At 41.2% G+C, this 22,220-nt stretch overlaps 2 protein-coding genes across 4 annotated transcripts in view; one reads left to right on the top strand and one right to left on the bottom strand.

The window, feature by feature from the left end:
- The window catches only part of LOC140939038 (uncharacterized), a 63,887-nt gene that overhangs the window by 7,753 nt on the left and 33,914 nt on the right, over positions 1-22,220 (top strand). For 2 of the 3 annotated variants that reach the window (XM_073388595.1, XM_073388594.1), the window contains exon 2: positions 3,767-4,983. The exons of the other annotated variant lie outside the window; for it this stretch is intronic. In XM_073388595.1, coding sequence (XP_073244696.1) covers positions 3,802-4,905 — 1,104 coding nt within the window. In that variant the 5' untranslated portion in view covers positions 3,767-3,801 and the 3' untranslated portion in view covers positions 4,906-4,983. Of the gene's footprint in view, positions 1-3,766; positions 4,984-22,220 lie in introns of those variants that run through there. 3 annotated transcript variants of the gene reach the window in all.
- LOC140939037 (leucine-rich repeat-containing protein 49-like) lies at positions 5,600-20,742 on the bottom strand. Its single transcript, XM_073388593.1, has 19 exons — positions 20,604-20,742; positions 20,446-20,520; positions 18,433-18,580; positions 17,958-18,224; positions 16,445-16,550; positions 15,178-15,381; positions 14,493-14,559; positions 13,603-13,746; positions 13,358-13,419; positions 12,853-13,000; positions 12,163-12,246; positions 11,679-11,743; positions 10,320-10,421; positions 9,535-9,754; positions 8,719-8,904; positions 8,240-8,349; positions 7,357-7,416; positions 6,640-6,715; positions 5,600-6,310 (listed from the first exon to the last, which is right to left on the bottom strand). Exons 1-19 carry the CDS (start codon positions 20,655-20,657, stop codon positions 6,110-6,112), a joined length of 2,379 nt encoding a protein of 792 aa, XP_073244694.1. The 5' UTR covers positions 20,658-20,742; the 3' UTR covers positions 5,600-6,109.

Genomic DNA, 22,220 nt, shown 5'->3' with positions numbered 1-22,220 from the left:
ACAAGCCATCCTAAACCACGAGTGGGATAACTCAAGGGCGACAAATTTGGCAAGGAACGTTCTGATTTCGACTTTCATCAGAGGAAGCAAATCGATTAAAAATCGATACAAATTTTGTACAATCTGATTGGTCGGCTTGAAAGAAGAGATAATCGATAAAGATTTTAGGCAATCCTATTGGCTGGCTTTGCAATTTTGGGTACAACCGAACCGGATTTTTACCGTGGGAGTACCACAGGCATCTCACGGAAGAAGACGCTACGGAGCGTACACTTCGGCGTCGTGATTGTGGAACTGATTAATTGTAAATGCGGAGGAATAGTAAGAAATGAAATATGGTAAGAGTAAGGCGTTATTTTGTGAAATTATGGGATTTGTCAGGATATTCTGAAAAAAGCAACATCCAAGGGGCCTACTTGCCAAAAACTAGCATTTCGGAACAAATTGTCTCTGAGATACTAGCCCAGTTATGCTCTGATGACTCCATACAAATCCTTCTAAATTTGACTTGGGTCTAAAAAACAAACAGGGAAAAAATAATTCTCTATTTTTCTTAGTCAAATCAGGCTTCAAAAACAGCATAGCAGTCTCGTGTACTGATTAAAGATATGTAAGGCATGGGTAAGGAGTCAATTACGTTGAGCATGGAATTGGCTAAAACTTCGAAGGTTTCGAGAATAATTGTTCACTGACTATCAGCACGCGGGGATGTCGGATTAACTCAAGGAAGTTTAATACCAAAGGAAAATAGCCTTTACAGAGCTTTGAAACACAGCATCCGCCAACACAAACTTGACTTGAACTTAAGTAGAACTAAACAGCCTCTGCCAATAATAACAAACTCTCACTTGAACTTCAGATATCCTACGGCTTCCGCCAACTTGTAAACACAGAACTTGAAAATCGAACTTCGTCACACTTAACTAAACACAGCAGTCCAGCTCGTGGGAAAAAACTTCGTTCGTCAAAAGAACCCCCTTGGAACTTGTATACCGTTTAACATGAGGTTCTAGAAAATACTAAACAGGCGAATAGTAGTAGCTTTTCGACATATTTTATGATTTCAGTAACTGATGCAAATCTGCTGACTCATGCTGAAATGTAAACATGTCCTAATTAATTTTTCATGAATAATCCAAAAACGTAGACACCGTTCGAGAAAGTCACGCAACGCATGACAGCAATTTTACTACGTAACACTCAACAAAGACAAAATGTCTTTGTGTAGCATTTTGTAACTTTAAATTCATCATAAAGCAGTTCGAAAGGAGGTCTCACTCGTGAAATGTTCTTCAACACTCGAGGAGAAATTTTGTTTCTCTACGCGGCCACGTAATATCCTCTATTTATTCTTCGAGTAAATTAAAGACTAAACTCGAAGTGAACTCAAGACATCAAGATATATCGTGAAATAGCCGAAACATGCAGAAAAGTCACGAACTTGCACACCCAGTCTTGTCCAGAAAATAGTGCATCATTTCATAACTATTTTTCATAGCTCGAACTACCCTGGGTCGCAGTAGCGCAATCAGCTAATCCCTCAACTTAGAGTCTCCTCTGATCTGACGGGTCACACAGGTGAGTGGGTTCAAACCCCGGGAAAGCGAAAAAGAAATCGAAGTGATCTCTGGATATCTCGAACTAATTCGGCTCTCAGTTCGTCAAATAGCCGAATAAAACCGAAAACCTACAAACTTTGCGTGCCCAATCTTGTCAAAAAAAAGGCAACTTTGATACATTCCTGAGCGTCGCGAATCCCTTACTTCGCGCTCCGCCAGAGTAATAACATGTGCGAGATGTTGTGTTACAAGGTCGTTCAACAGAGGGATTGTATTGGCTCGCAAACTTATGTGAAGTGTTGTGTTACAACGGTCGATTAGAAGATTATAAAGGTTTGTATAGGATCGCGACTGATTTAATTGTTTTTAAAAAATAGAAAAAAAAGTTAACTTACCGTCCTCATCTTTTATTCACATTTTAGCCCCATTTCTGCCGATCTCGACGATTTACCGTCTCCAGAGTTTCCACTGCTAAAGAAAAGGACAAGGCAGAACACGGGCGGCCGGGTGCCCACTGCTCGGAGCGACGAAAAAGACATGTAAAATTCGCCAACTGCCACAATTCCCCCATACAATCAAAGTAGAGAAGTAAGCGTTTCCTCTCTGAGTACTTTCCCAGACCAAATGCAGCCAAATCGTGTTCCCCAGAAAACGTTCTTAAATTAAATCAGTCACGATCCCATCAACCTTTATAGTTTAGCCTGAGTATCAGGCGTTTCTGGGGGAAAAGGGGACAAATGGAAGCGAAAATCTCCTCTCCCCTAGCCCCTTAGGAAGGCCTGACACTCAGCCCATTTATAATCTTGCAAGTGACCGCTGTAACACAACACCTCGCATGTGTTTGCGAGCCCATACAATCCTTCCGTTGACCGACTTTGTAACACAACACTTCACACATGTTATGTTTATAATCACCAGTTGTCTACTAAATTGAGCTTGCGCCACGGTTGTGCTAGCCTGCGTTGCAGCCGGCCCACGCACTCGTCTAAACCATTCATATACAAGGTTTAGAGCGTCTGCGACGCTAGCCTCTGACAGCCAAAGGAGCCGTTTTATCGCCAGAGAAGCGTGATTTTACGGTATTGTTCATGCAGTTTGCGTTTATTGTGACTTTTGAAGAGTTCTTGGTCCTGTTTAGTCAGCAATCCTTTTATCTTATCAATTTGTCTTGTCCCGCTGGGCGGTATTACCGAAGAAAATAGTACATTTGTTGTGGCAGGTACATCAACTCTAGCTTTCATTGTAAAACTGTGTTGCAGAACTTGATGTCTCTAGGTTTCTACGAGATCAGGATAACTCTATAGGAATATTTTTATTCATAAAAGTCGCTTTGTCCTTTTGGCCGGTATTACCGAAGAAAATAGTACCGTTCAACGGGACATCCAGAGTTTTAGCAGCATTTGTTAGGAGGTATATAATATCTGTTTTTTTAATTGTTAAACGGTGATTCTTTAGGTTTCTAAAAGGCCAGGGTAACTAAACAGGACTGCTTTTTTTTCATAAAAAATGCCTTGTCCGTTTGGCGTGTATTATCTAAGGAAATAGTACCGCCTAGCAGGACATCCTAAACTATGTTAGCAGTTTGTTGCATGTATTACTACCCGTTACTACAATGTAACAACAACAAGCTGCATGTCATGTAATACATACCTTGCTTTCTGAAGGCTTTTTCCTACCAGCTAAGAATGTCCACCCAGGGGGAAACTCTATAGGGAGTACTCAGGTATAACAGTGATGGTTCATTTAGGCTTGAGCAAGAGCGCCATAATGGGACCATTATGGCTCTTGGCTGGAGCCATTGATTTTTGCTGGATCAGTTTCCATGACTAGTATTCTAGTTTCTCAATTTTATAGAACTCGCATTATTTGCTTTCATCCAAACCCATATATATTGCATGTATTAAACAAAATTGACATGTCAACTACAGCCAGCTCTGTTCTTAATTATTAATCCCTTACCCTGGTCCCAGAGGTTTTTGAAATTTTTCTTCGTTGTCGAAAGGTTCAAAGTTAACCCTGTGAAAAAGCAGCAAACTGAAACCACGTGTAGCGTCGCCGGAAATTGAACCCAGGCCGGCAAATTTATAAAGGGCGAGTGCTGCTACACCACCACTACTGAACCTTGCTTCGAGTTGGTGATATTATTTCGTGTGATGTTTGATGAGACACTTTCTGACTGTTTATTTGTGTCCATTTATATCTTGTAGATAAAATTCTTCCTTAAAGCCTTACTCAAACTAGAATGAACATAAGCAGGAGGTACGTTTGGCTTCTTGCCATCTTGATTGGTTCATTCTTTGGTTACTTGGTATTCAAATCACGCTACACAACTCCTTATTTATCCAAACTTCAGGCCGGTCAAAATCATGGTGGAGCGAAGACTGTGAACGCCACGAAAAGTGTTGCTACCAGCACTATAAAAGACATTGTAACTACGAAAATTCCTGGTGATGAACGTCTCCAAATCGGCCATTATGTTTCTAGACTTAACTCTTCCATAATTGGAAAAGAGTTCAACTTTGATGATTCAACTCTAGCTGTGGTAAGGAGAGTTCTTCGGGATCAAACCTTCAAGCGAAAGCCAATCGAGTCCGTTGATGCCAAGACGCCATTTTTTGATCTCGTGACTCCTGTAACCGGGTGTTCGAGTAACCACTACGGCGAATTCAAACCGCACATAGAAGATTTTAGAAAGAGTTTCCCTGGAACGAAATGTTTTTTCTACGATCTTGGACTAAACGATGAGCAGATCAATGAAGTTAAAAACATGCCCGACCTAGTGTACAGAAAATTCGACTTTAATGCGTATCCTGAACACGTCCGTAACCTGCAAAATTATGCCTGGAAACCGCTGATAATTCAAGAAATGCTTTCTGAATTTGATGGGACAATGTGGTTTGATTCATCTGTCAGATTCTTAGGAAACCTAGCAAATAATGTAATAGAACTTATGTCCCGCCACAATACAGGCGTAGTTTTTTATCTCGACACAACCGGCCACTCCATAATAACCGCTACTCAACCGGGCATGTTTGAATACTTTCCGATGATGAAAGAAGGCGCAGTTAAGGACATGCTTCAGGCCAGTGCAGTGATTTACATAAACAGGGATGAAGTACAAAGGCATATAATCAAATGGGTTGTGATTTGCGCCCTCAAAGAGGACTGTATCGCACCGCCCGGTTCAACATTATTTTGTGGGTTTAATTTTCCTCGAGACAGGTTTGGGGGCTGCCACAGATATGACCAGTCTCTGCAAAATATCCTTGTTTCGAACGCTTATAACCATGACCACGAGAAATATCAGTACTGGAGTAAAGATTTTGCCGTTATGGCCCGGGGGTAACTTTCCTCGAGAAACTCGCACAGCTAGGAAGGAGTTTCTTGATCATTGTAAGTCACACGTCTATACAATTCATTTATACTTTTTAAAAACATTGCACTCAACAAACAAGTCTTAAATTAGATACCAGCAGTGTTGTGTTTCCTTACCACGCCAATTTGGTTAAAGTGTTTTAAATGTGAGTATAAATCTACAATCTACAATCGTGGACAACGGCGACGTCCGTGAAAACGTCGCCGGAAAATAGACTTCGCATCCTTTCACGTTTTTTCGTGATTAATCCATGGCCAAGAGGCCCAGTTACTTAAAAGAAGGGAATTAGGGTTGGAGCTGAAGAGAGGGGACCGCACCCAACGTTCTGACAGAGATGGTAGAATTTATAGCCTTGTCGTCCCCGTTCCCAAGTAAACTTAAAATTTAGTCATTTCACGTCGTTATTTATGCAGGGACTGCAAAGAAATGTACAAAAAAGTGTGATGCACGTGCAGAGTTGCTGTTTTGCTGATTAATTCTTTCGTTTTTTTGTTTTTTTTTTGACGTCCCGTTGCCGTCGCTGTCGTAGTTTCGTAAGGTCGCTATTAACGAAAAAAGCGCGGTCAATGGGAGCGCGATGGGTGATGGGAACTTGCGATCCACATAGAGACGACTGGAAAAAGTGAGCTCCTCGAGTTCTTACAGGGTAATATTTACTATGATATTAAGTAAACATTTAACTCTTTATTACACGTACTTTTCATAACCCTCAATGTTCACTTTTTATATAATTTCCATTTTCCACTCTGCGCGTCCTCCATTTTTTCATTTGGCCATACAATCCGAGCATTTGAACTTTTATCTAACCATTTCTGGCTCAACAAGAATCAAGGGGAAAAGGGCGTGTCTCTTAAGGAAGTCGCCGCGCTAGCTGAACGTTTTTTAAGCCCCGGTTACGCTCTCCAGGAATAAATAACAATATAACTTGTTTTGCCTTAAATATACTAACACTTGGAGGAATAAGCCAGGCAGCCGACCGACCATGAAAAATCTTGTACCGTGACAAATCTTTTGACCCTTGTGGAACTGTTTTTGCGTCTGATATTAGGTGTGTTTCTTAACTATTTCATCGAAAATCTAAGACAACATTTAAAAATTCTCGAAGGAGAAGATGGCGTGATGGAAGAGATTCTGTTTACGTCAGAGGGCCAGTGCAATAATTTGTCTTTTTCTTCTATTTCTGTTTTAATTTTTCAAAGCTGTTCCTCATAAACTTATCCAAATCTGCAAGGTCCACTACAGCCGTTTGGACCATTTGACAAAAAAGTTCCGGTAGGATCTCATCTAATTTCTTTTTCTTTCGTTCTGTGAGGATGGCGGTATGAGCGATCTCCTTCATGTAGTTTACAGCAAATGTTCCTCTCTCTTCTGCTTCCTTGACGAAAACAAATAGAAGACAAGTCTGTGCTCTGCTTGCTCTAAGTGCCGGTACGCTGGTACTCTCCAACGCAGCCGTTTTTTGTGGTCACGCGATGCTTGTGGGAGGAGCATGGCGCGGCGACACAAAAAACGGTTGCGTGGTAGACTAGAACAGTGGCCACAAAAACATGATCGTCGTTCAATCTTAAACTTGGTTTAAATTCTATTTTCCTTTGTTTTTGGGTATGGTAATGTAAAAGCATCTGTAAAAGTAAGTAAGTTTGAAACAAAAAGGGAAAATAAGATTGAAACCAAGAATAAAATTGAAACATAAGAAACACATACCTGGTTATGAGTCCGTTGTGATTCCGCTGGCCAGTACTGTAGTCCGGCTCGGCTGACAGATTCCGTAGAGGGAGTCCTGGGAAGTAGATACGCGAGATTACATAATCAGGATGTGAACTGATAAAGGGAAGTCCCCCAGAAAGAGGCCTCGAAAAATCCCAATGGACACTGTTGTACCGCGCAAGATAGGTCTTCGTATCATTTTCACGGAGATTTTCGCTAACGTTCGGCTCTTTGTCGGAAATCCCACGAAACGTTCGGGTTACCGCAACAGGATTAGCTCGGTAGGTAGAGCGCTTGACTGCAGAGCGGGAGGTAGCGGGTTCGATTCCCGGGATCTGACCAACACTCAGGGTCTTAAAATGACTGAGAAATGAAGCTACTTCCTTTGCCCTGCAAATGGCCAGACCTTCCCCTGGCTTGGATGAGCACCTAATGGCGGTCCCGTCTCCAGGACGAAACGTAAAAATAGTGTCCCCAATTAGTACTTTCGTGCTAAATACACTCAAATAAAGTGCATTTTTTTTAAATTCCGACAAGTTTTGGATGGATTCGGAAAACTTTGCGTCAAGCTCGATAAATTTTCGTAAGTCTCCGGAGTATCTTCGGATATTCTTGCCGCTAAGGAATGATATCAGAAGGGTAATGTGTACTTCAACAGATTAGAATTTGGAATAAAAAAAATAGTAGTAATATTACCTATTGATAAATGATTACCTTTCGTGTTTTCCAGGCTCGTTTCTTTTACTCTTATCCGCATCCAGAACTTGTTTTCGCCTGAAACGCAAAGATGCTAACAGTTAATCTACCACTGGCAATACAACATCAACACAAAGCGAAAAACATAACCATCGGATTACCTTACGATTTAATAACCATCGTATAGATTATTTCCAGCAAGAGACATAATTTAGCTACAGTTATGGTAAGACCTAATTTACAGCCGGGCTGGCTAAAATCGTAAGTTCTTTCAAGTCCCGTGAAGAACTGAGAACTTCCAAATATGAGGCTTTTTTAAATTAAGAATTTATTTCAGCTGATTTTGCCACTTTGAATGTTATGTCAAGCTTTCTGTATCTTTAACTGTCGCTATTTTTACTGTTTAATGTATAGTGTTAGAATTTTTATGATACTTATTTCACTTTTAAGGTACTTTTTATAGTGTAATGAGTGCCACTAATTTATCAGTGTTTTTACCACTGTCAAGTGTCACCCTCCATAAATAGAGCCTTACAGATACTAGCCCGCGAGTAGGCTCTCCATTTGGGGGATATTGCGAAAAGTAGACGCGTGACAGACACGCGAGAGGAGACGCGAAAGCGGGGGCGGTCCCTCGCGGCTTCGCTGCTCGCTCGCGCGTTCCTTGCGCGGCTCGCTTTGCTCGCCCAAATAGGAGAGCTTGCTCGCAGGTTATACTAATACTAAAACTTCTTATGGTCAACATAACAGGCGAATTAAAGTCTTATTAGTGAGCGACCAAATAAATTGAAATCTCGTTTTTAAGTAAAGCTGGACTGAATCAGTTATAGGTTACATTTTACCAAACCTCGTTCCCAGGGTACGAGTAGGAGAGAAATCTGGAAACGAGGTTGCATGTTACCTTGAATCTCCCAACATGGTGAGGAGTCTGGATTGAGGAAGCTGAGATGTAGTAATGTGAGCCAACGTTCCAAACAACTTTTCAGCGGCAACATTATCTTCAGCCGTCACCTAGACCACCATAAATGGAAGAAAAACGAAATGTTGCCTGAGAAAACAGCCGACATTTGGCGACGCTACCACTGGTTTCCCCGCCAAATGACGTCTGAGAAACGGTACTGATGACGCGCCACTACCCAGGTCTGGGTAGTGCTTCTGATTGGTTGAATCAAGTTTCCCACTCGGCACGGTCAGTCAGAAGCACTACCCAGTTCTAGGTAGTGACGCATCATCAGTATGGAATTTCTGCGCTCGTTTCTCAGACGTCATTTGGCGGGGAAACAAGTGGTAGCGTCGCCAAATGTCGGCTGTTTTCAATGATGAACATTAAAATAAAGCGTTATCCCTCAAATGAAAGAAAATATGGGTTACTTAACTAACCTCGATATCGTTGATTTTTCTAAGAGAAAAGTGTGCCAGACGAAAAAGCACATATGGTCTCCAAAGAGTAAAGGTTGTGACGGGGTTTCCTTCGCTGCTGATACTGAGATGATCAAGTCTTCTTAGTAGGGATAAAGAATTTATTTGCTGCAAACTTTTGATGTTTGTTTCTGTAAATGTAAGGCCCTACAATGCAAAAATAAGTATGAGTTACTGACTGTTTGCTTAGCCACACTATAGAGCTCTTTCGCATTTCCTGACTGGAGCCAGATTAAGACAAAGGGTTCGTTTGTTTCAACGCTGTGAGGTTTTACGTTTACTATTTCAGGAAATTTCTTTGAGATTTCAGCCGACTATGAAGGACCAGGTGGAATCGGAAACTTTCAAGCGACTTTCCATGTGAAAGCATGTTCAAATGAAACAAACCTTTTTGACTAAAAACGAAAGACGTGTTTACGGGTAACACTTTTAACAATGCACCGATGCTAAAAGGCAACCTAGGGGAGGAAGGGTGTCGCAATGGTGAAAGCACTCGCCTCCCACCAGTGGTCCGGGTTCAACTCCCGGCGTCGACGCCATTTTTGCGTTGAGTTTGTTGTTGGTTCTCTCCCTTGCTCCAAGAGGTTTTTCTCCGGGTACTCTGGTTTCCCCCTCTCCTTAAAAACCAACACTTCCAAATTCCAATTCGATCTGGATATGCAGGAACACATTTTAACGAGTTCTCTTAAAGAGCTCCTAAGCTTCGGAACTAATTACAACTTACAATAAAAATTACAACTTCGCATGTTAGTCATGTTTCTTGCGTGGTGTACTCACCAACAGAGAAGGGAATCGAGCTCTTATCTTGTACAACTGAGGAACGATGTTGTCAAAGTCGATGAATTTGAAGGAGATGGCGCTCACAGCCTGCACAGCTTGGTTACCCCAGTTACGATCCAGTGCATCCAAGGAGCCTGGGCCATACAGGTAAAGTGTGTCATTATCAAGCTCTGCCAGGTGGCATATACTAAGGGGGGAAGGGACAGTATCCCTGCTCCTACATCAAGAAAAAGAAAATCAATGTTCTAATAGCAAACGTAGATGTCCACATAGTAGATATCACAATGCGTTTGTCGACCTGGAATTCTCGACGGATAAGTCCGCACATCTGGAAAAGAAATTAACTTAAGTGAAGAGCGCTTTGTTTTGGACAGTTCTTGCTCCAACTCGGATTGATATTTCATTCGTATGGGGGTCCTTAAGTGTGAAGAAAGTCCCTCGTGGTTTTGCTCACCACTAGCGCGTTCTCTCAAGGCCCACTTCGCTTTCCAAACAAAATGATTTCCTTTCCGTCACTCCCCGCTCGCGCTCTGCGCTCGTTCCTATAACCCCCCTCTCGCTTGTTCCGTGCTCTCCACAATGCCTCGGGAGCCTTGCCTGTAGATGAGACAGTTTCAGGGAGGGTTTTTTGGATTTTCATAGATTTTAAAAGCTAAAAACCCAGACATTTGAATGAAGTATACTTCTCCTACTACTCCTTCTACTCCTGCCGTGATGTTTATCCATCAGATGGCTCGGGAATATACGAAAATTTCAGCGTCATGTCAGCCAAGGCTACTTACTTATTATTCTCAGGTGGCTCAGGGCCGGGACCATCTGCATTTCCAGAAAATTGAAGAGCTTGCGAGGCACTCTCTGTCATGTTTCGCGAGTCAGACTTCAAGCTGCAAACAGTTTAGATTTGGCGTGAGTAAAATACCCTTAACATTGCTCCTTTCTTTTTTCATGGGGGAAGAACTGAAATTGTCAGTGCTAAATAGTAAGTGCTAGAGGCACTCACCTCCTATAGCTCCATCAGGAGACCGACTCCAGTCTACACTAAATTCTCTTCGAAATAAAGTCACTAATCTTGACTATGTAGTTTGAGGTACTTAGTGAGGATACATGTAAAAGAATTCAATTTTATAAGCTTAAGCAAACAAGTAGGCTAACAAAAGGACAGAAAATCACTTCCTAGTAGCCACAACCGCGGAGGAGGTAGAGCTTCTTTTGCAGACATTTGGGACACCTTGCTTAGGGAAAGTTTTTCACTACGTGACATCTAGTGATTTGTCTGAGCAGTGACAAACACACATGTACAGTTGCGTGTAAAAGCTTAATATTTTCCAACAACATGACATAGTGTCCTGCAAGGCTATGCTCACACAGTACCGCCTGCACGGAAAGCTATCCGGGTATAGTATGAACAGCATCAGCCGGGGTGGCACAAGTGTTTCACTCACATCCAACACCGCCGGTGCGGTTATCTGAGAGGGTTTGGTACACTACATTCCAGTCCTCACTCCTTAATATTTACCTCCGTGGACCTTAAGATCCAAGGACGGCGACGGCGGAGAAAACGTCGCTGAAAAAGTTAATTCGCGTTCTTTTAATCTTCATCGCGATTACTCTAAGTCACTAACTTTGTCAAATGTAGGCGAACCCTCCCAAAGTTGAATTCCTAAGAACCATATCCAGGTTTAGAAAGAGAGAGGAAATTTCGCCGTCGCTTGTGTACTTCCTCTGTAAATCGTGAAATTAGGCATTTCCACGTCGTAATCGTGCAGTGACGGCAAAAAAATGTACAAAAAAGCGTGATGCACGTGCAAAATTCTTGTTTTGCTAATTAAACCTATTGCTTTTGTGGCGTTCCCGTTGCCGTCGCCGTCGTCGGATCTTAAGGTCCCTATTTACTTCCGCGACGGGCCGTGCATCAAAGTATAACACAAAACCTATCCGATATGTGACGCTTCCTTCACAGAAATCGCGCCGCCACAATTATTCTGGTGTGTGAACAGAAGCCTTGTCCGGTATGATTTTCGTGCCGGCGCAATAGCTATCTGGTACAGTCTGTACAGAGACCAAGACTAATAATATTTTAATATTTCAGGTTACAAGTTTGAACAGGTGCATCGGTGAACTCGTTGTAATAATGCGCATACCTTTCTTTGATTCGTGATACTTCCCACTGCCGCTGTGCATTGTTGATAGCAATACGACGTTTTTCCTGAATTTTATAAAGAAATAGAATATATGCAGACAGACCTTACGAGAAACTGCCAGTGAACTATTGGCTGTATAATAGTCAACGCTCCTAGAGAGTATACTAGCAGGGATTAAATGGTGACAGTGTTTACACCTTTTGGAAACACAAAAATGGAAATGAGAATGTAAATGGCAGGTTTTGTCTGCAAAACTGATTGCGCTCACCTTAAGTCAAAACCGGCGGCAAGCTAGACACGTCGTTTTGTAAATGAAATAGGATTTTTCAAGAGTTCCCGCGCAAAACCTTTCCGAAGGAATAGAAATTGACGGGCAGATTAATAGTGGTATTCTCTTTGTAGAAAAGCGCCCTAAGATTTCGTTTTCATCATTTTTCTGGGTGGCAAGATCAGGGAGACAGCATCGATCCAAGACATGGAGTACCTTTAGCACAGCTAATTTACTGATTTCTTTCTTTTTCTCTTCTTCTCTTCTTGCCATGACTGAGGCTATTCTTTTTTCTTCTTCCTGCAACAAAAACACCACAACATTCTTGTTCTTTTAAAACTGTCTACTAGTCCTAAAGCCGATAGTAATAGAAACCTTTAGATTCTACGGCCAGCTCGGCTAAGAGTTCGAGATTTTCTCAATACCAAGTATAGTGCTCGCGGTGAACCAGCAACGATTTGGCGGGAAAACGTGATAGCCATAATCATTCTACTACGAGTTTTAACTAGTATGTCTTTAGTGGCAGAAACAAGCTATCAAATATTGGAAGTTTTATCATTTTGCGATGGGCGAAGGGCATAACCTCCTTTAATAAAGATAACAGTGCTAACTCTCCTGGTGAAAAAAATCTTTTCAGGGTGTCTATATTTTGAGGATACGCGAAAAAACTTTAAGTCAAATCTCGTACTCGTAGTCGTTCTAGTCCCTGAATAACGATCTAGCGGCAGCAATACCGAAGACCTGACGATCTGATCAGTCTTGTGCAAACAAACAGTCTTGCGTTTTTACTAACAAATAGACTGCAATTTCCCATTGTCGATACTTTTACAGACCGTAGAACGGACGTCAAAATTTTCACAATTCAAGTGCCACCGAAAACAATGTTAAAATACATTTAACTCTTACCGAAATCCGTTTCATATCTAGCTGACGCAGACTTGATAGGTGCCTTAAAATGACCTGTTTATAACTGGGGTCTACTGAAAAGGGATTCCCATCCAAGGACAGTTCATTAAGCGAATTGGAATTTGATAAACACGTTATATCATCAAAGCTGAAAAATGAAGAAAGGAGATGAATCATTAACACCTCTATCAGTATACATCTGTAGCAAAGTCACGTCAAGTGTTGGAAAGAGTAGTGATACATGGAATAAAGATGATGTGAACTGCGGGTTAATTTGCAATTGCTTAAATTGCAATTACCACTGCGATGATCATATCTTCATTTGCAGTGACAGTGTAGTACGTAGTCGATGCGAACGATGTCGGTTGTTTCGCCTACACTGAGGACTATTCGGCAACACAGTTGCGTTTAACATCGGTGAGCTTTACTCCTATTTATACAGAACTATTACACGTGTGGGTGAATCGGCTTGCAGAAGAAAAGACCACATTCCATAGGATCTTACCTTGTTATACAATTAAAACTTAAAAACAGTCTTTGAAGATTTGGCAACAGGTCGATTTCTTCCTGTAAAAAAGCGAATTTATGGAAGGTTCTTCAGATTAAATTTATGTTTGACTCGAAAAAAAAAACAGACAAACAAGAGAAAAACGCAAAGGAAAAACTCTGAGTTTTTTTGGTCCCCTCGGCCGTCGCCCCCTCCCCAACTCTGTTTTAGCAACTTAAAAACTTTAAAAAATACATACGTACCACAGCAGAAATTTTATTTCTTCTTAAGTTCAGTTCGGCCAGGGCCTTCATTCCACTGACGTTACAAACATTCACAATTTCATTCCCAGCTAAGTTGAGAACTCTTAACTCAGTGAGATGTGCAAGATTTTCGATCTTTACTATCTGAAGATAATAAAAAGATAAAATCATAAGTTCTTATTCACGATACACTGTACACGCAGGGCTTGAAAAAAACTTGAATTCAAGCTTGTCCTTTAAGCAAGCAGCTCCCACATTTTTTGCCCGGTACCACTTCTTTTGCGACTTAGTTAATCATTTTGTTAGAGAATGAATTGCCTGCACCATTTCCCATTGGGCAAGTGAACTTTAACACTTGCTCCCCCAGCAAGAAAATTTACTTGTCCCGGACTTACTACCGGGCAAGACTATTTTGAAACCCTGCTACACACTCATGAAGATCTTCACTAAAAGCACGCTGGATCAAGGAATATAGTTCACCTTAACCAACACTGAAGAGCACGTTTAAAAAGAAATCAAAATTATCTTCACCGTACTCAGAAAACGTGAAGATATTACACATATAAATTTATGTTATCTACCATTTTTTGCCCTCAATATGATACAGTGTAGCGTCAAACGAGTTCAGACAGTTGAATCGAAACGCGTTTGGATCTTCTTCGGTTCTCTTTAGACGTCTTTAGAAGAGTTGAACCATCTCTGAAAACTGTTGTAGAAAGGTTCGTGCCGTGCACAATGTTTGGAAGTTGTTCAGAAAAACATAACTTTGTTTTACTTAACAGAGCACTGCCCACATGTACGTAATATGCAAAATGCTTCATTAAGCTGCTTTGAGATATGAAAACTAATGATATTTAACTCTTACTGAGAGCCTTTTAGTTTCAACAAACCTTGTTGCCATGTAGGTCAAGCACATCAAGTTTCGTAAGAGATTCAAGATTACTGATTCTTCTTATTCTGAAGAAAGTTAAAAAATACATACATGTTACATAGAATACCGTCATAAAGGATTCTTTAATGGGCGGGCAGTGAAGGGCTAAATTGGCGGACTTAGTTGTTGTGAGTGGCACATGGTATAAAACGGATCTGAATGTTTGTAAAAGCCTTAAGGGTCACATCATTCACAGACAATTCTTAGGTGGAAACTTTGGCTTGTAAGTACATGCAACTTATTTTGAACAAGACCTAAAAGTGATCATTACTTGCAGTGTTTTGGCTTTCCACGACCCTATTATACTATCTGTGTGATTACGGCTACATCTGTGTAATGCTTAACGTGTTAGCTCCTTTCTCAAAGCAAACTTCTACACCATTTTCCAAAAATAAGTTCCGACTTACCATCTGCAGCAGTTAAATACTTTTGACCTGAAGTGTACATCTGTCTGTTATATCTTCCAATACAAGTCTAGTATTCATACAAGTTCAACTCTCTATTTAACGGCACCTCGCTAAGACAGACACCTTTAAGTTAACTCTCTATAAGTCGGACATCTCTCTAAGACTGACACATACTGCCTGTCCTAAAGGCTTAGAGAGTGTTGACTGTATCCTATTTTTGGTATCAAAAATACTTACTTGTTTTTTCCTAACATGAGGACTCTAAGAGATCTCAGGGCAGTCAGACCTGAAATCTCTTCAATCTGATTATCATAAAAATCCAGGAAGATTAGCCTTTTGAGATTTTCAAGATGAGAGATTCTGTTAATCAAATTGTGTTGAAAGTTCAAGAGACGAAGGTAGTCTTCACCCTCAAGTATGGGGCATATTGTCAATCTCCTCCTAATATTAAACAATATAAGCAAAAATTACTCTATAAGTACATCCATCAAGCAAAGTATGGTGAGTTATAATAATGATCTGGTACAATGAAGAGTAGATATGAATTAAAGATGCTCTTGTGCAATTTGCATTTTTTTAACTTCAGTTTCACTCAAAGGCATGTCAAAAAAGTCGGCAATCTACAGTAATCTTGAAACTCAGTCCTCACAACTCAAAACTTGATTCCTTTGATCGATGCCAGAGTGTATAATAGAGTCTCATATGTGACCCTCCACAGGATTTCCAGCATAATGGTGATAACACAGGCACGCGTGCGATGACACGGCACGCTAAGCGTGACATCTGACACACGTATGCGCATATTTAATAAGGAAACAAAGAGTGTCACGGTAGCTTTTGTTTTGAACATCTTAACACGCTCAATCTTTTATTTTCAGCAGCGTGTTAAATGACACGCTTCGTAGCGTGTTAAAGTCATGCAATATGGCACGGTAGCACGAAAAGAATTGTTAGGCCACCGAAGAGGTTAAGCAAGAAAGCCTTTAGTTTTAGAAGTTACTCGTTATGGTGGTTCTAACTTAAGTGTGTGTGCAAAAAATCCCATGGTGTTAACATGGCAGTCCACTGTACTTCCACATACATGCATTGTACATAAAAAAATAAATACACAACCATAGAGTACTAAAGTGATGACGTCATAAAAATCAAATTTCTGAAATTATGGGATTTGTCAGGATATTCTGAAAGAACAATGTCCAAGAGGCCTACTTGCCAAAAATGAGCATTTCGCGGCAAATTGTCTCTGAGATCGTAACCCAGTTATACTCAGAAAACTCCATACAAACGCTTCTAATTTTTTGGGGGGTCGACCCAAAAAAAATTTAGAAGGGTTTGTATGGAGTTTTGTAAGCATAACTGGGCTACAATCTCAGAGACAATTTGCCCCCAAATGCTCATCTTCTGCACTATCCAAGCGCTTTCCCACATAGTACTATTTGTGTTTTAGCATTTTACGGAGGAAACTTCTAAATTTTGCTGAATTTTTAGAAATTTTTAAAGGTACCTGTCTAAATTGAGTCGGTCAGGATTAGCCTGTCTTTCCTCGGGGAGCCTGTAAACAATAGGTATACCTGGCGCTGATGGTGATTCAGCAAATATCACCCTGTCACCTGCAAAAAAAGCCAATTCCAATTTAAAGTCAACTCTCTCTAAGACGGACACCTCTGCAACCAGAACTAAGCGTCTGTCTTAGAGAGAGTCAAATAAAAGGAGTAAAGAAAGGCAGGGGCCAAATTTAGGTGTCTTTAAACAAAGGTGTCTATTTTATAATCCTCAGTATTAAGTATTTACCGCCGCCTGGTTAGCTCAGTTGGGAGAGCGCCAGTCTGCTGAGCGGGAGGTCACGGGTTCAAACCCCAGCCGGACCAACACTTAGGGTCTTTAAATAACTGAGAAGAAAGTGTTGCCTTTGTAATGACATCTGCAAATGGTTAGACTTTCTAGTCTTCTTGGATAAGGACGAAAAACCGTAGGTCCTGTCTCACAGCACTTTCACTGATCTGTTCTTGTGGGACGTAAAAGGATCCACACTACTGTTCGAAAAGAGTACGGGAAGTAGAACCCGGTGGTGTGGCCAACCTTTATGGGTTGGGGGATTGGGTAGGGATGGCACCTTGCATGGGACCTATGAGTCCTGTTCATGCCTATTCCCTCTGAGCAGGCCTGTGTCCAGAAAAGCTTGTAAAAGAAAATTAAGTCCCATTAAGTAATCATTTTTCTCACCTCTATTACAATATAGATGAGGAACCTGTCGGTTGGCCAATCACTGACTGGGGGACCACTTAAGACAGGCTAACTGCAGTAGTTCACTAACTCTTTGTCTATTTGGCTATACAAAATGTGGATTTTATGTTTCAATGTGTCCCTCCACTCTGTATCACCTGGGACCAGGCTACTTGGTTATACCCATGCTTGGTTAGCTCAGCTGTGAAAGTGCCAGTCTGTTTGGGAGTTCACAGGTTTAAACCCCAGCCAGACCAACACTCAGGGTCTTTAAATAACTGAGAAGAAAGTGCTGCCCTTGTAATAACGTCTGCAAATGGTTAGACTTTCAAGTTTTCTCAGATAAGGAAGAAAAACCGTAGGTCCCTTCTCTCAGCATTTTCACTTACCTGGTTCTACCTTGTGGGATGTAAATGAACCCCCACCACAGACTCACTGTTTGAAAGGAGTAGGGGACGTACATGTACATGTGGACCCCAGTGGTGTGGCCAAACTTCACTGGGCTGGGTGGGTTATCTGTAAGGAGAGATCTTAATATAGGGATAACCTCATGGTCTTCTTTCAGGTGTCATAATGGCTACCAGTGAGCAGTGTATTTATGTATGCAAAAAAGGGCAAAACTTGACGAGTAAAGCGAGTAAATCAAGGGCACCCCTCTTCCATTTTCTCCTTCACCATTTCCTGGTGATTTTTAGTCCCCATCCCCCAGATGGAGGGCCTGATCACAAGCTAAGCTTTATTTTACGCAGCCTGATTATCAACAAAAAGATACATGCAACAAGAGCTTTTCTCACCTGGAAGGAAAACCTGTGTTTTACTTCTGGACTGTGCCTGAGAACCAGCACTAAATGAATGTCGACTCGGCAAACTGTCCTCATAAGTGTTTTCTGGCATCACTTTAATAAAAGTTGCTGAAGCTCCTGATGTAGATGTTTGGTCTGTCACATATGCTGGGGCTGGCTGTAAAACCTGGCGCTGAACTTTGTGAAGTTCTCGGAAAGATGGGGTTGCATAATTCTGCTTAGAATCTTGCACTGCGTCAACACTTGAATGGGAATATTCTGCAGTAAAATTAATATGAAATGATGCAGCACAAAAAAAACTCATAGAAGTAATCAGCAAAAGTTAAATGTGAAATCACAACAATTGTTCTCGATTGTGAAAGCTTTGCATTTACAAGAAACAAAAGTCTGTCTAGAGTTTTCAGGTGAAACATGCATGGTCTGTTTACAGTTTTCTACATGTACCTTTCCAAGATTGCATACTTACGTAAAATGGAAGGAGGACGATCAACATCTTGAGGTGGTGATATGGTGTGGCGAAATTTTGTGCCATTATCAATCCTGGTGTTTGAAGATGGTCTTGTCAAAGGACCAGTTTCTCTGCTATAGGCACTTTGTTTCCATTCAGGAACACCCTAAAACCACAAAGCAGGATAAAGATAAAGTTCAAAACAAAAAAAAATTTTACCGGTAAATTTGTATTTTCCCATCCAAAACAGTTATCAATACATCGCACAATATTACAATATCAAAAGAGGTCTTTTTTTTCAACAGTACAGGAGAATTAGCCTGCACTACAGACAAAACTAAAGTTCTGGTTAACTCTGTGAAACATCTCCGATATCCTTGTTCTGAGTTCCAGCTGTGTACCAGGATTTGAGTACAGGGCATGATTGGCCTGTTAAAAAAGCAATCTTTCAGTTAGTTTATAAGTTTGACGTAAAATTTGAAGTGCACTTCTGGAAATTCATTGAGTCCATTTCATTAAGTCCATTGGGGGCTCAGATCTTGGAACTTCCTTGCTTAACTGAAAGCTGCCATACAGACAATGAGAGATGCACAGTAACTACGTAATCAATTGCAAATAAACTGATCTGGATTGTTCTCAGCATAAGCTTTTAAAATAATGTCTACAAAAGTCCCCAAAGTGGGGGTTCGGGGGTGGGTTTCACTTAATAGCCTAAAGACTACTAGAAGGCATCAGTAAGGGGAGGGGGGGATCAATGTTCAGTAGTAGCCAAGAAAGTCTGATGCCCCTTTCTATTACCACTTGCACTTGCATAGTGTAAAGTTCCTTAGCAAAATAAAATTAATAATAATTATTTATTGAACTTTTCCTTTTTAGAATAAAGTGTACATGTAATGAACAAACAGTTTGTTTTTTCTCATCCACAAGTTAATACAACAGTCATTTGAAACCCTTTAGACCCCCCCCCCCCCCCCTCCTTTGGGGTTGAGCGGGGCATTCACTTTTTACGCAAGTGAAAGCAAGTGAATTCTCCACTTCCTTGGGCCATGACTGGTGAACTTCCCCACCCCTATATGACCCACATGTGTACATTGTACACAGTACTCCCTTTTAAAATCAACTCTAATCCATTATCACCAAGCATAACAAGGGATGACAAAATAATTATGATAATGAATTGCTTTGAATGTAATAAGCAGTATCTTAAATTGTATCTGGGCCTTAACAGGAAGCCAATGCAGACCACAAAGAAGGGGTGAGATGTGGCAAAACCCAGGGGCATTACAAACTATCCTGGCTGAGGCATTCAAAACTCTCTGCAATTTGTTAAGCTGGTAGTTGGGCAGCCCATACAAAAGACTGTTACAATAATCAACACGAGATGTAATAAATGCATGGACAAGCATTTCCGTTGATTCTCGAGACAAATAATTGTGAATGCGTTTGATATTATGCAAATGGTAAAAGGCAACACCACATAACTTGCTAATATGAGTTGACATGGTGAGCTGCTCATCAAACCATGAGCCTAGGTTTCTAGCTACTGTTACAGAACAAACATCAGTTGACCCAACCCTAATGCAATTGATGTTAACTTTGGCCAGCTGCTGCCTAGTACCTATAATTAAAAATTCTGTTTTAGATAGCACATCCGCCACTTACCGGGTAACAAAAATGGAGCAAATATGAGGCCAAAGGCCCTGGATTACCCCGCTCATCCCCGAGGCGGATCGGGCAGGGGCGGGGGGGGGGGGGTTAGGGGGTGTCCGAGGGTTTCAAATGACTGGTGCATAATTCTGTAAGTTTGTAATGTCAAAATTTCTCCTGAACACGCATTAATACTTCCATTGTGTGGCACAGTATACTCTATCAGTGGATTCATTATCCTCAGGCTTAAAAGCTTTGTGGGTGTTTCGTCTTTAGTAACCAACAAACAGTTATACCGGTGAATCGAAAATGAAGTCAGGTTCAGTGTTATTATCGTCATCTTTGCCGTTCGGGCACAATTAAATTCTTCACTTTCTTTATTACCTGTTTTCCATGCGGTCTTTCGATCACCGGAGTCGCCTGAGCTTGTAAGCTGTACTGTAAACCAAAGTTTGCACCCTGTACAAATTAAAAAGTGAATGTAAAAAACCTGCTGAGAGCCGCATTCCGCTAACAGAGCAAAAGCCTGTAAACTCTCTTACATCCCTAGCAACCACGCGTCCGGTCTTGGCGGCTCTACTTGGGTGATGGTACATATCTTTTTAAAAAAGTTGAACTATCTTGCAACGTCAAAGGAAACGCAAGAAGGTTAATCATTGTATCAAAGAGTCCATACATGTACACATAAAGAGAGCGTTTCAACAACAATCCGCCGCCAGATTGTCCGCCATCTTTAATTGTACGCCAAAAACCGCTGGCCGGTAGCTATATAAAGAGGGTTGAAGCCCCGCAGTCAGTCATTTGTACTCGGTTAACTTGACGACGGCGCGCACAAATCAAACAAATAGCTTGACCAATAGCCGGAGCGGCAAATTGGGCACTGGAACTCGTGCGTTTTCCTTTCCGTGCTTTTTTCCCGTCGTCAACTGACGTTCCCGTTCTGTTGCTAAATCAGCCTAATCTTAGGTTTTGACTGTGTTGACCCGCCTCGATTAGTGTTTCTCCTAATCTCGTACCCAGATGTCACTCTGTTTTACACTGTTTTTTTTTTCCTTGGCCGTGGGAGATCTGGGTACGAGATTATGTTTCTCCTACTCCCGACTGCTCAATACCTCTCATGTTACGTCAAGAAAATAGATGTTGTTGTTGTTGTTGTTGTCGTCGTCTTTTTTAAGCCCTTTACAGCTTGTCAGTTACGAGGTACAAAGACAACATGCTGAAAGGCAGGAAACGCCCTGAAGAACACAAACAAATTAAAGGAGTTCTTTGTTTGTTTTGTCCCAGTGCCGCTTCTTTGGTCCCAGCATAGCGTTTGTTGTACCACAAGATTGACCATCAGCTGCATAAGGCGTATTAGTCAGCATAGTTACAAAATAAAATACAAACAACGCATTTTTATAAACTTGACTCGTATGCTATTCAACATACATTTTCAAAAGTGATCTTGAGTGACCGTTAAAGAAAATGACGAGACTATATTCTGCTATTATTCAAACTGCGATAAGTTAGACGTGTTTGTAACTGTTTTAATTCGTCTCGAAAAGAAAGCTGTTGCTACCGTTCCAAAGCATCTCCTGTGTCGTTAAAATTTGGTGCGTACAGACAATGATATAATTTGTTAATGCCTTTTGGATATGGACAGGAAATAGAGCTTCTGACTTCGAGTCAAAACAGCCGGAAGAGTTGGAAAATTCTGGACTTAGGCTGCATTCATTATGTATACTGCAGGAGGGGGCAGAGGATATTTCTTTAAGGGGCAAAAGTTTTTAAGATCCCCCCCACATCATTCAGAATTTTTGACAGCCCTCCCCTCTTGTCCAAAAGAAAAAATGATAACCCCCTCCCCAAATCTTGACGAGGAAAGTAAATTATAGGCAATATGATGAAATGGTGGAGAGACTAATGTTTAGAAACAAAAGGTAACCAAAGGTTCACAGATATTTTTAGGCTCGATTTCCGCCGCTCTCTTGTTCCTCTCGGAGAAGAGAGTGTTGGGTGGAGGAGAGTGGGCTCATTTCCCGAACAAGCACACTACGTTTTGAGGCCCAAATTCCATCTCAAAGCAATTAGGCAACTGAGGGAAGTGACTACCTTTAGTGGGGATGCCCTTGAACATGTAGATTGTGCTATTCACAATTTAGAGAAGCAAAGTGTTGATA

The sequence above is a fragment of the Porites lutea genome, chromosome 5 (assembly GCF_958299795.1).
Source record: "Porites lutea chromosome 5, jaPorLute2.1, whole genome shotgun sequence".
NCBI classification, from domain to species: domain Eukaryota; kingdom Metazoa; phylum Cnidaria; class Anthozoa; order Scleractinia; family Poritidae; genus Porites; species Porites lutea.
Note: the sequence above shows the minus strand (reverse complement) of the source record. Positions and strands in the feature narration are given on the sequence as shown.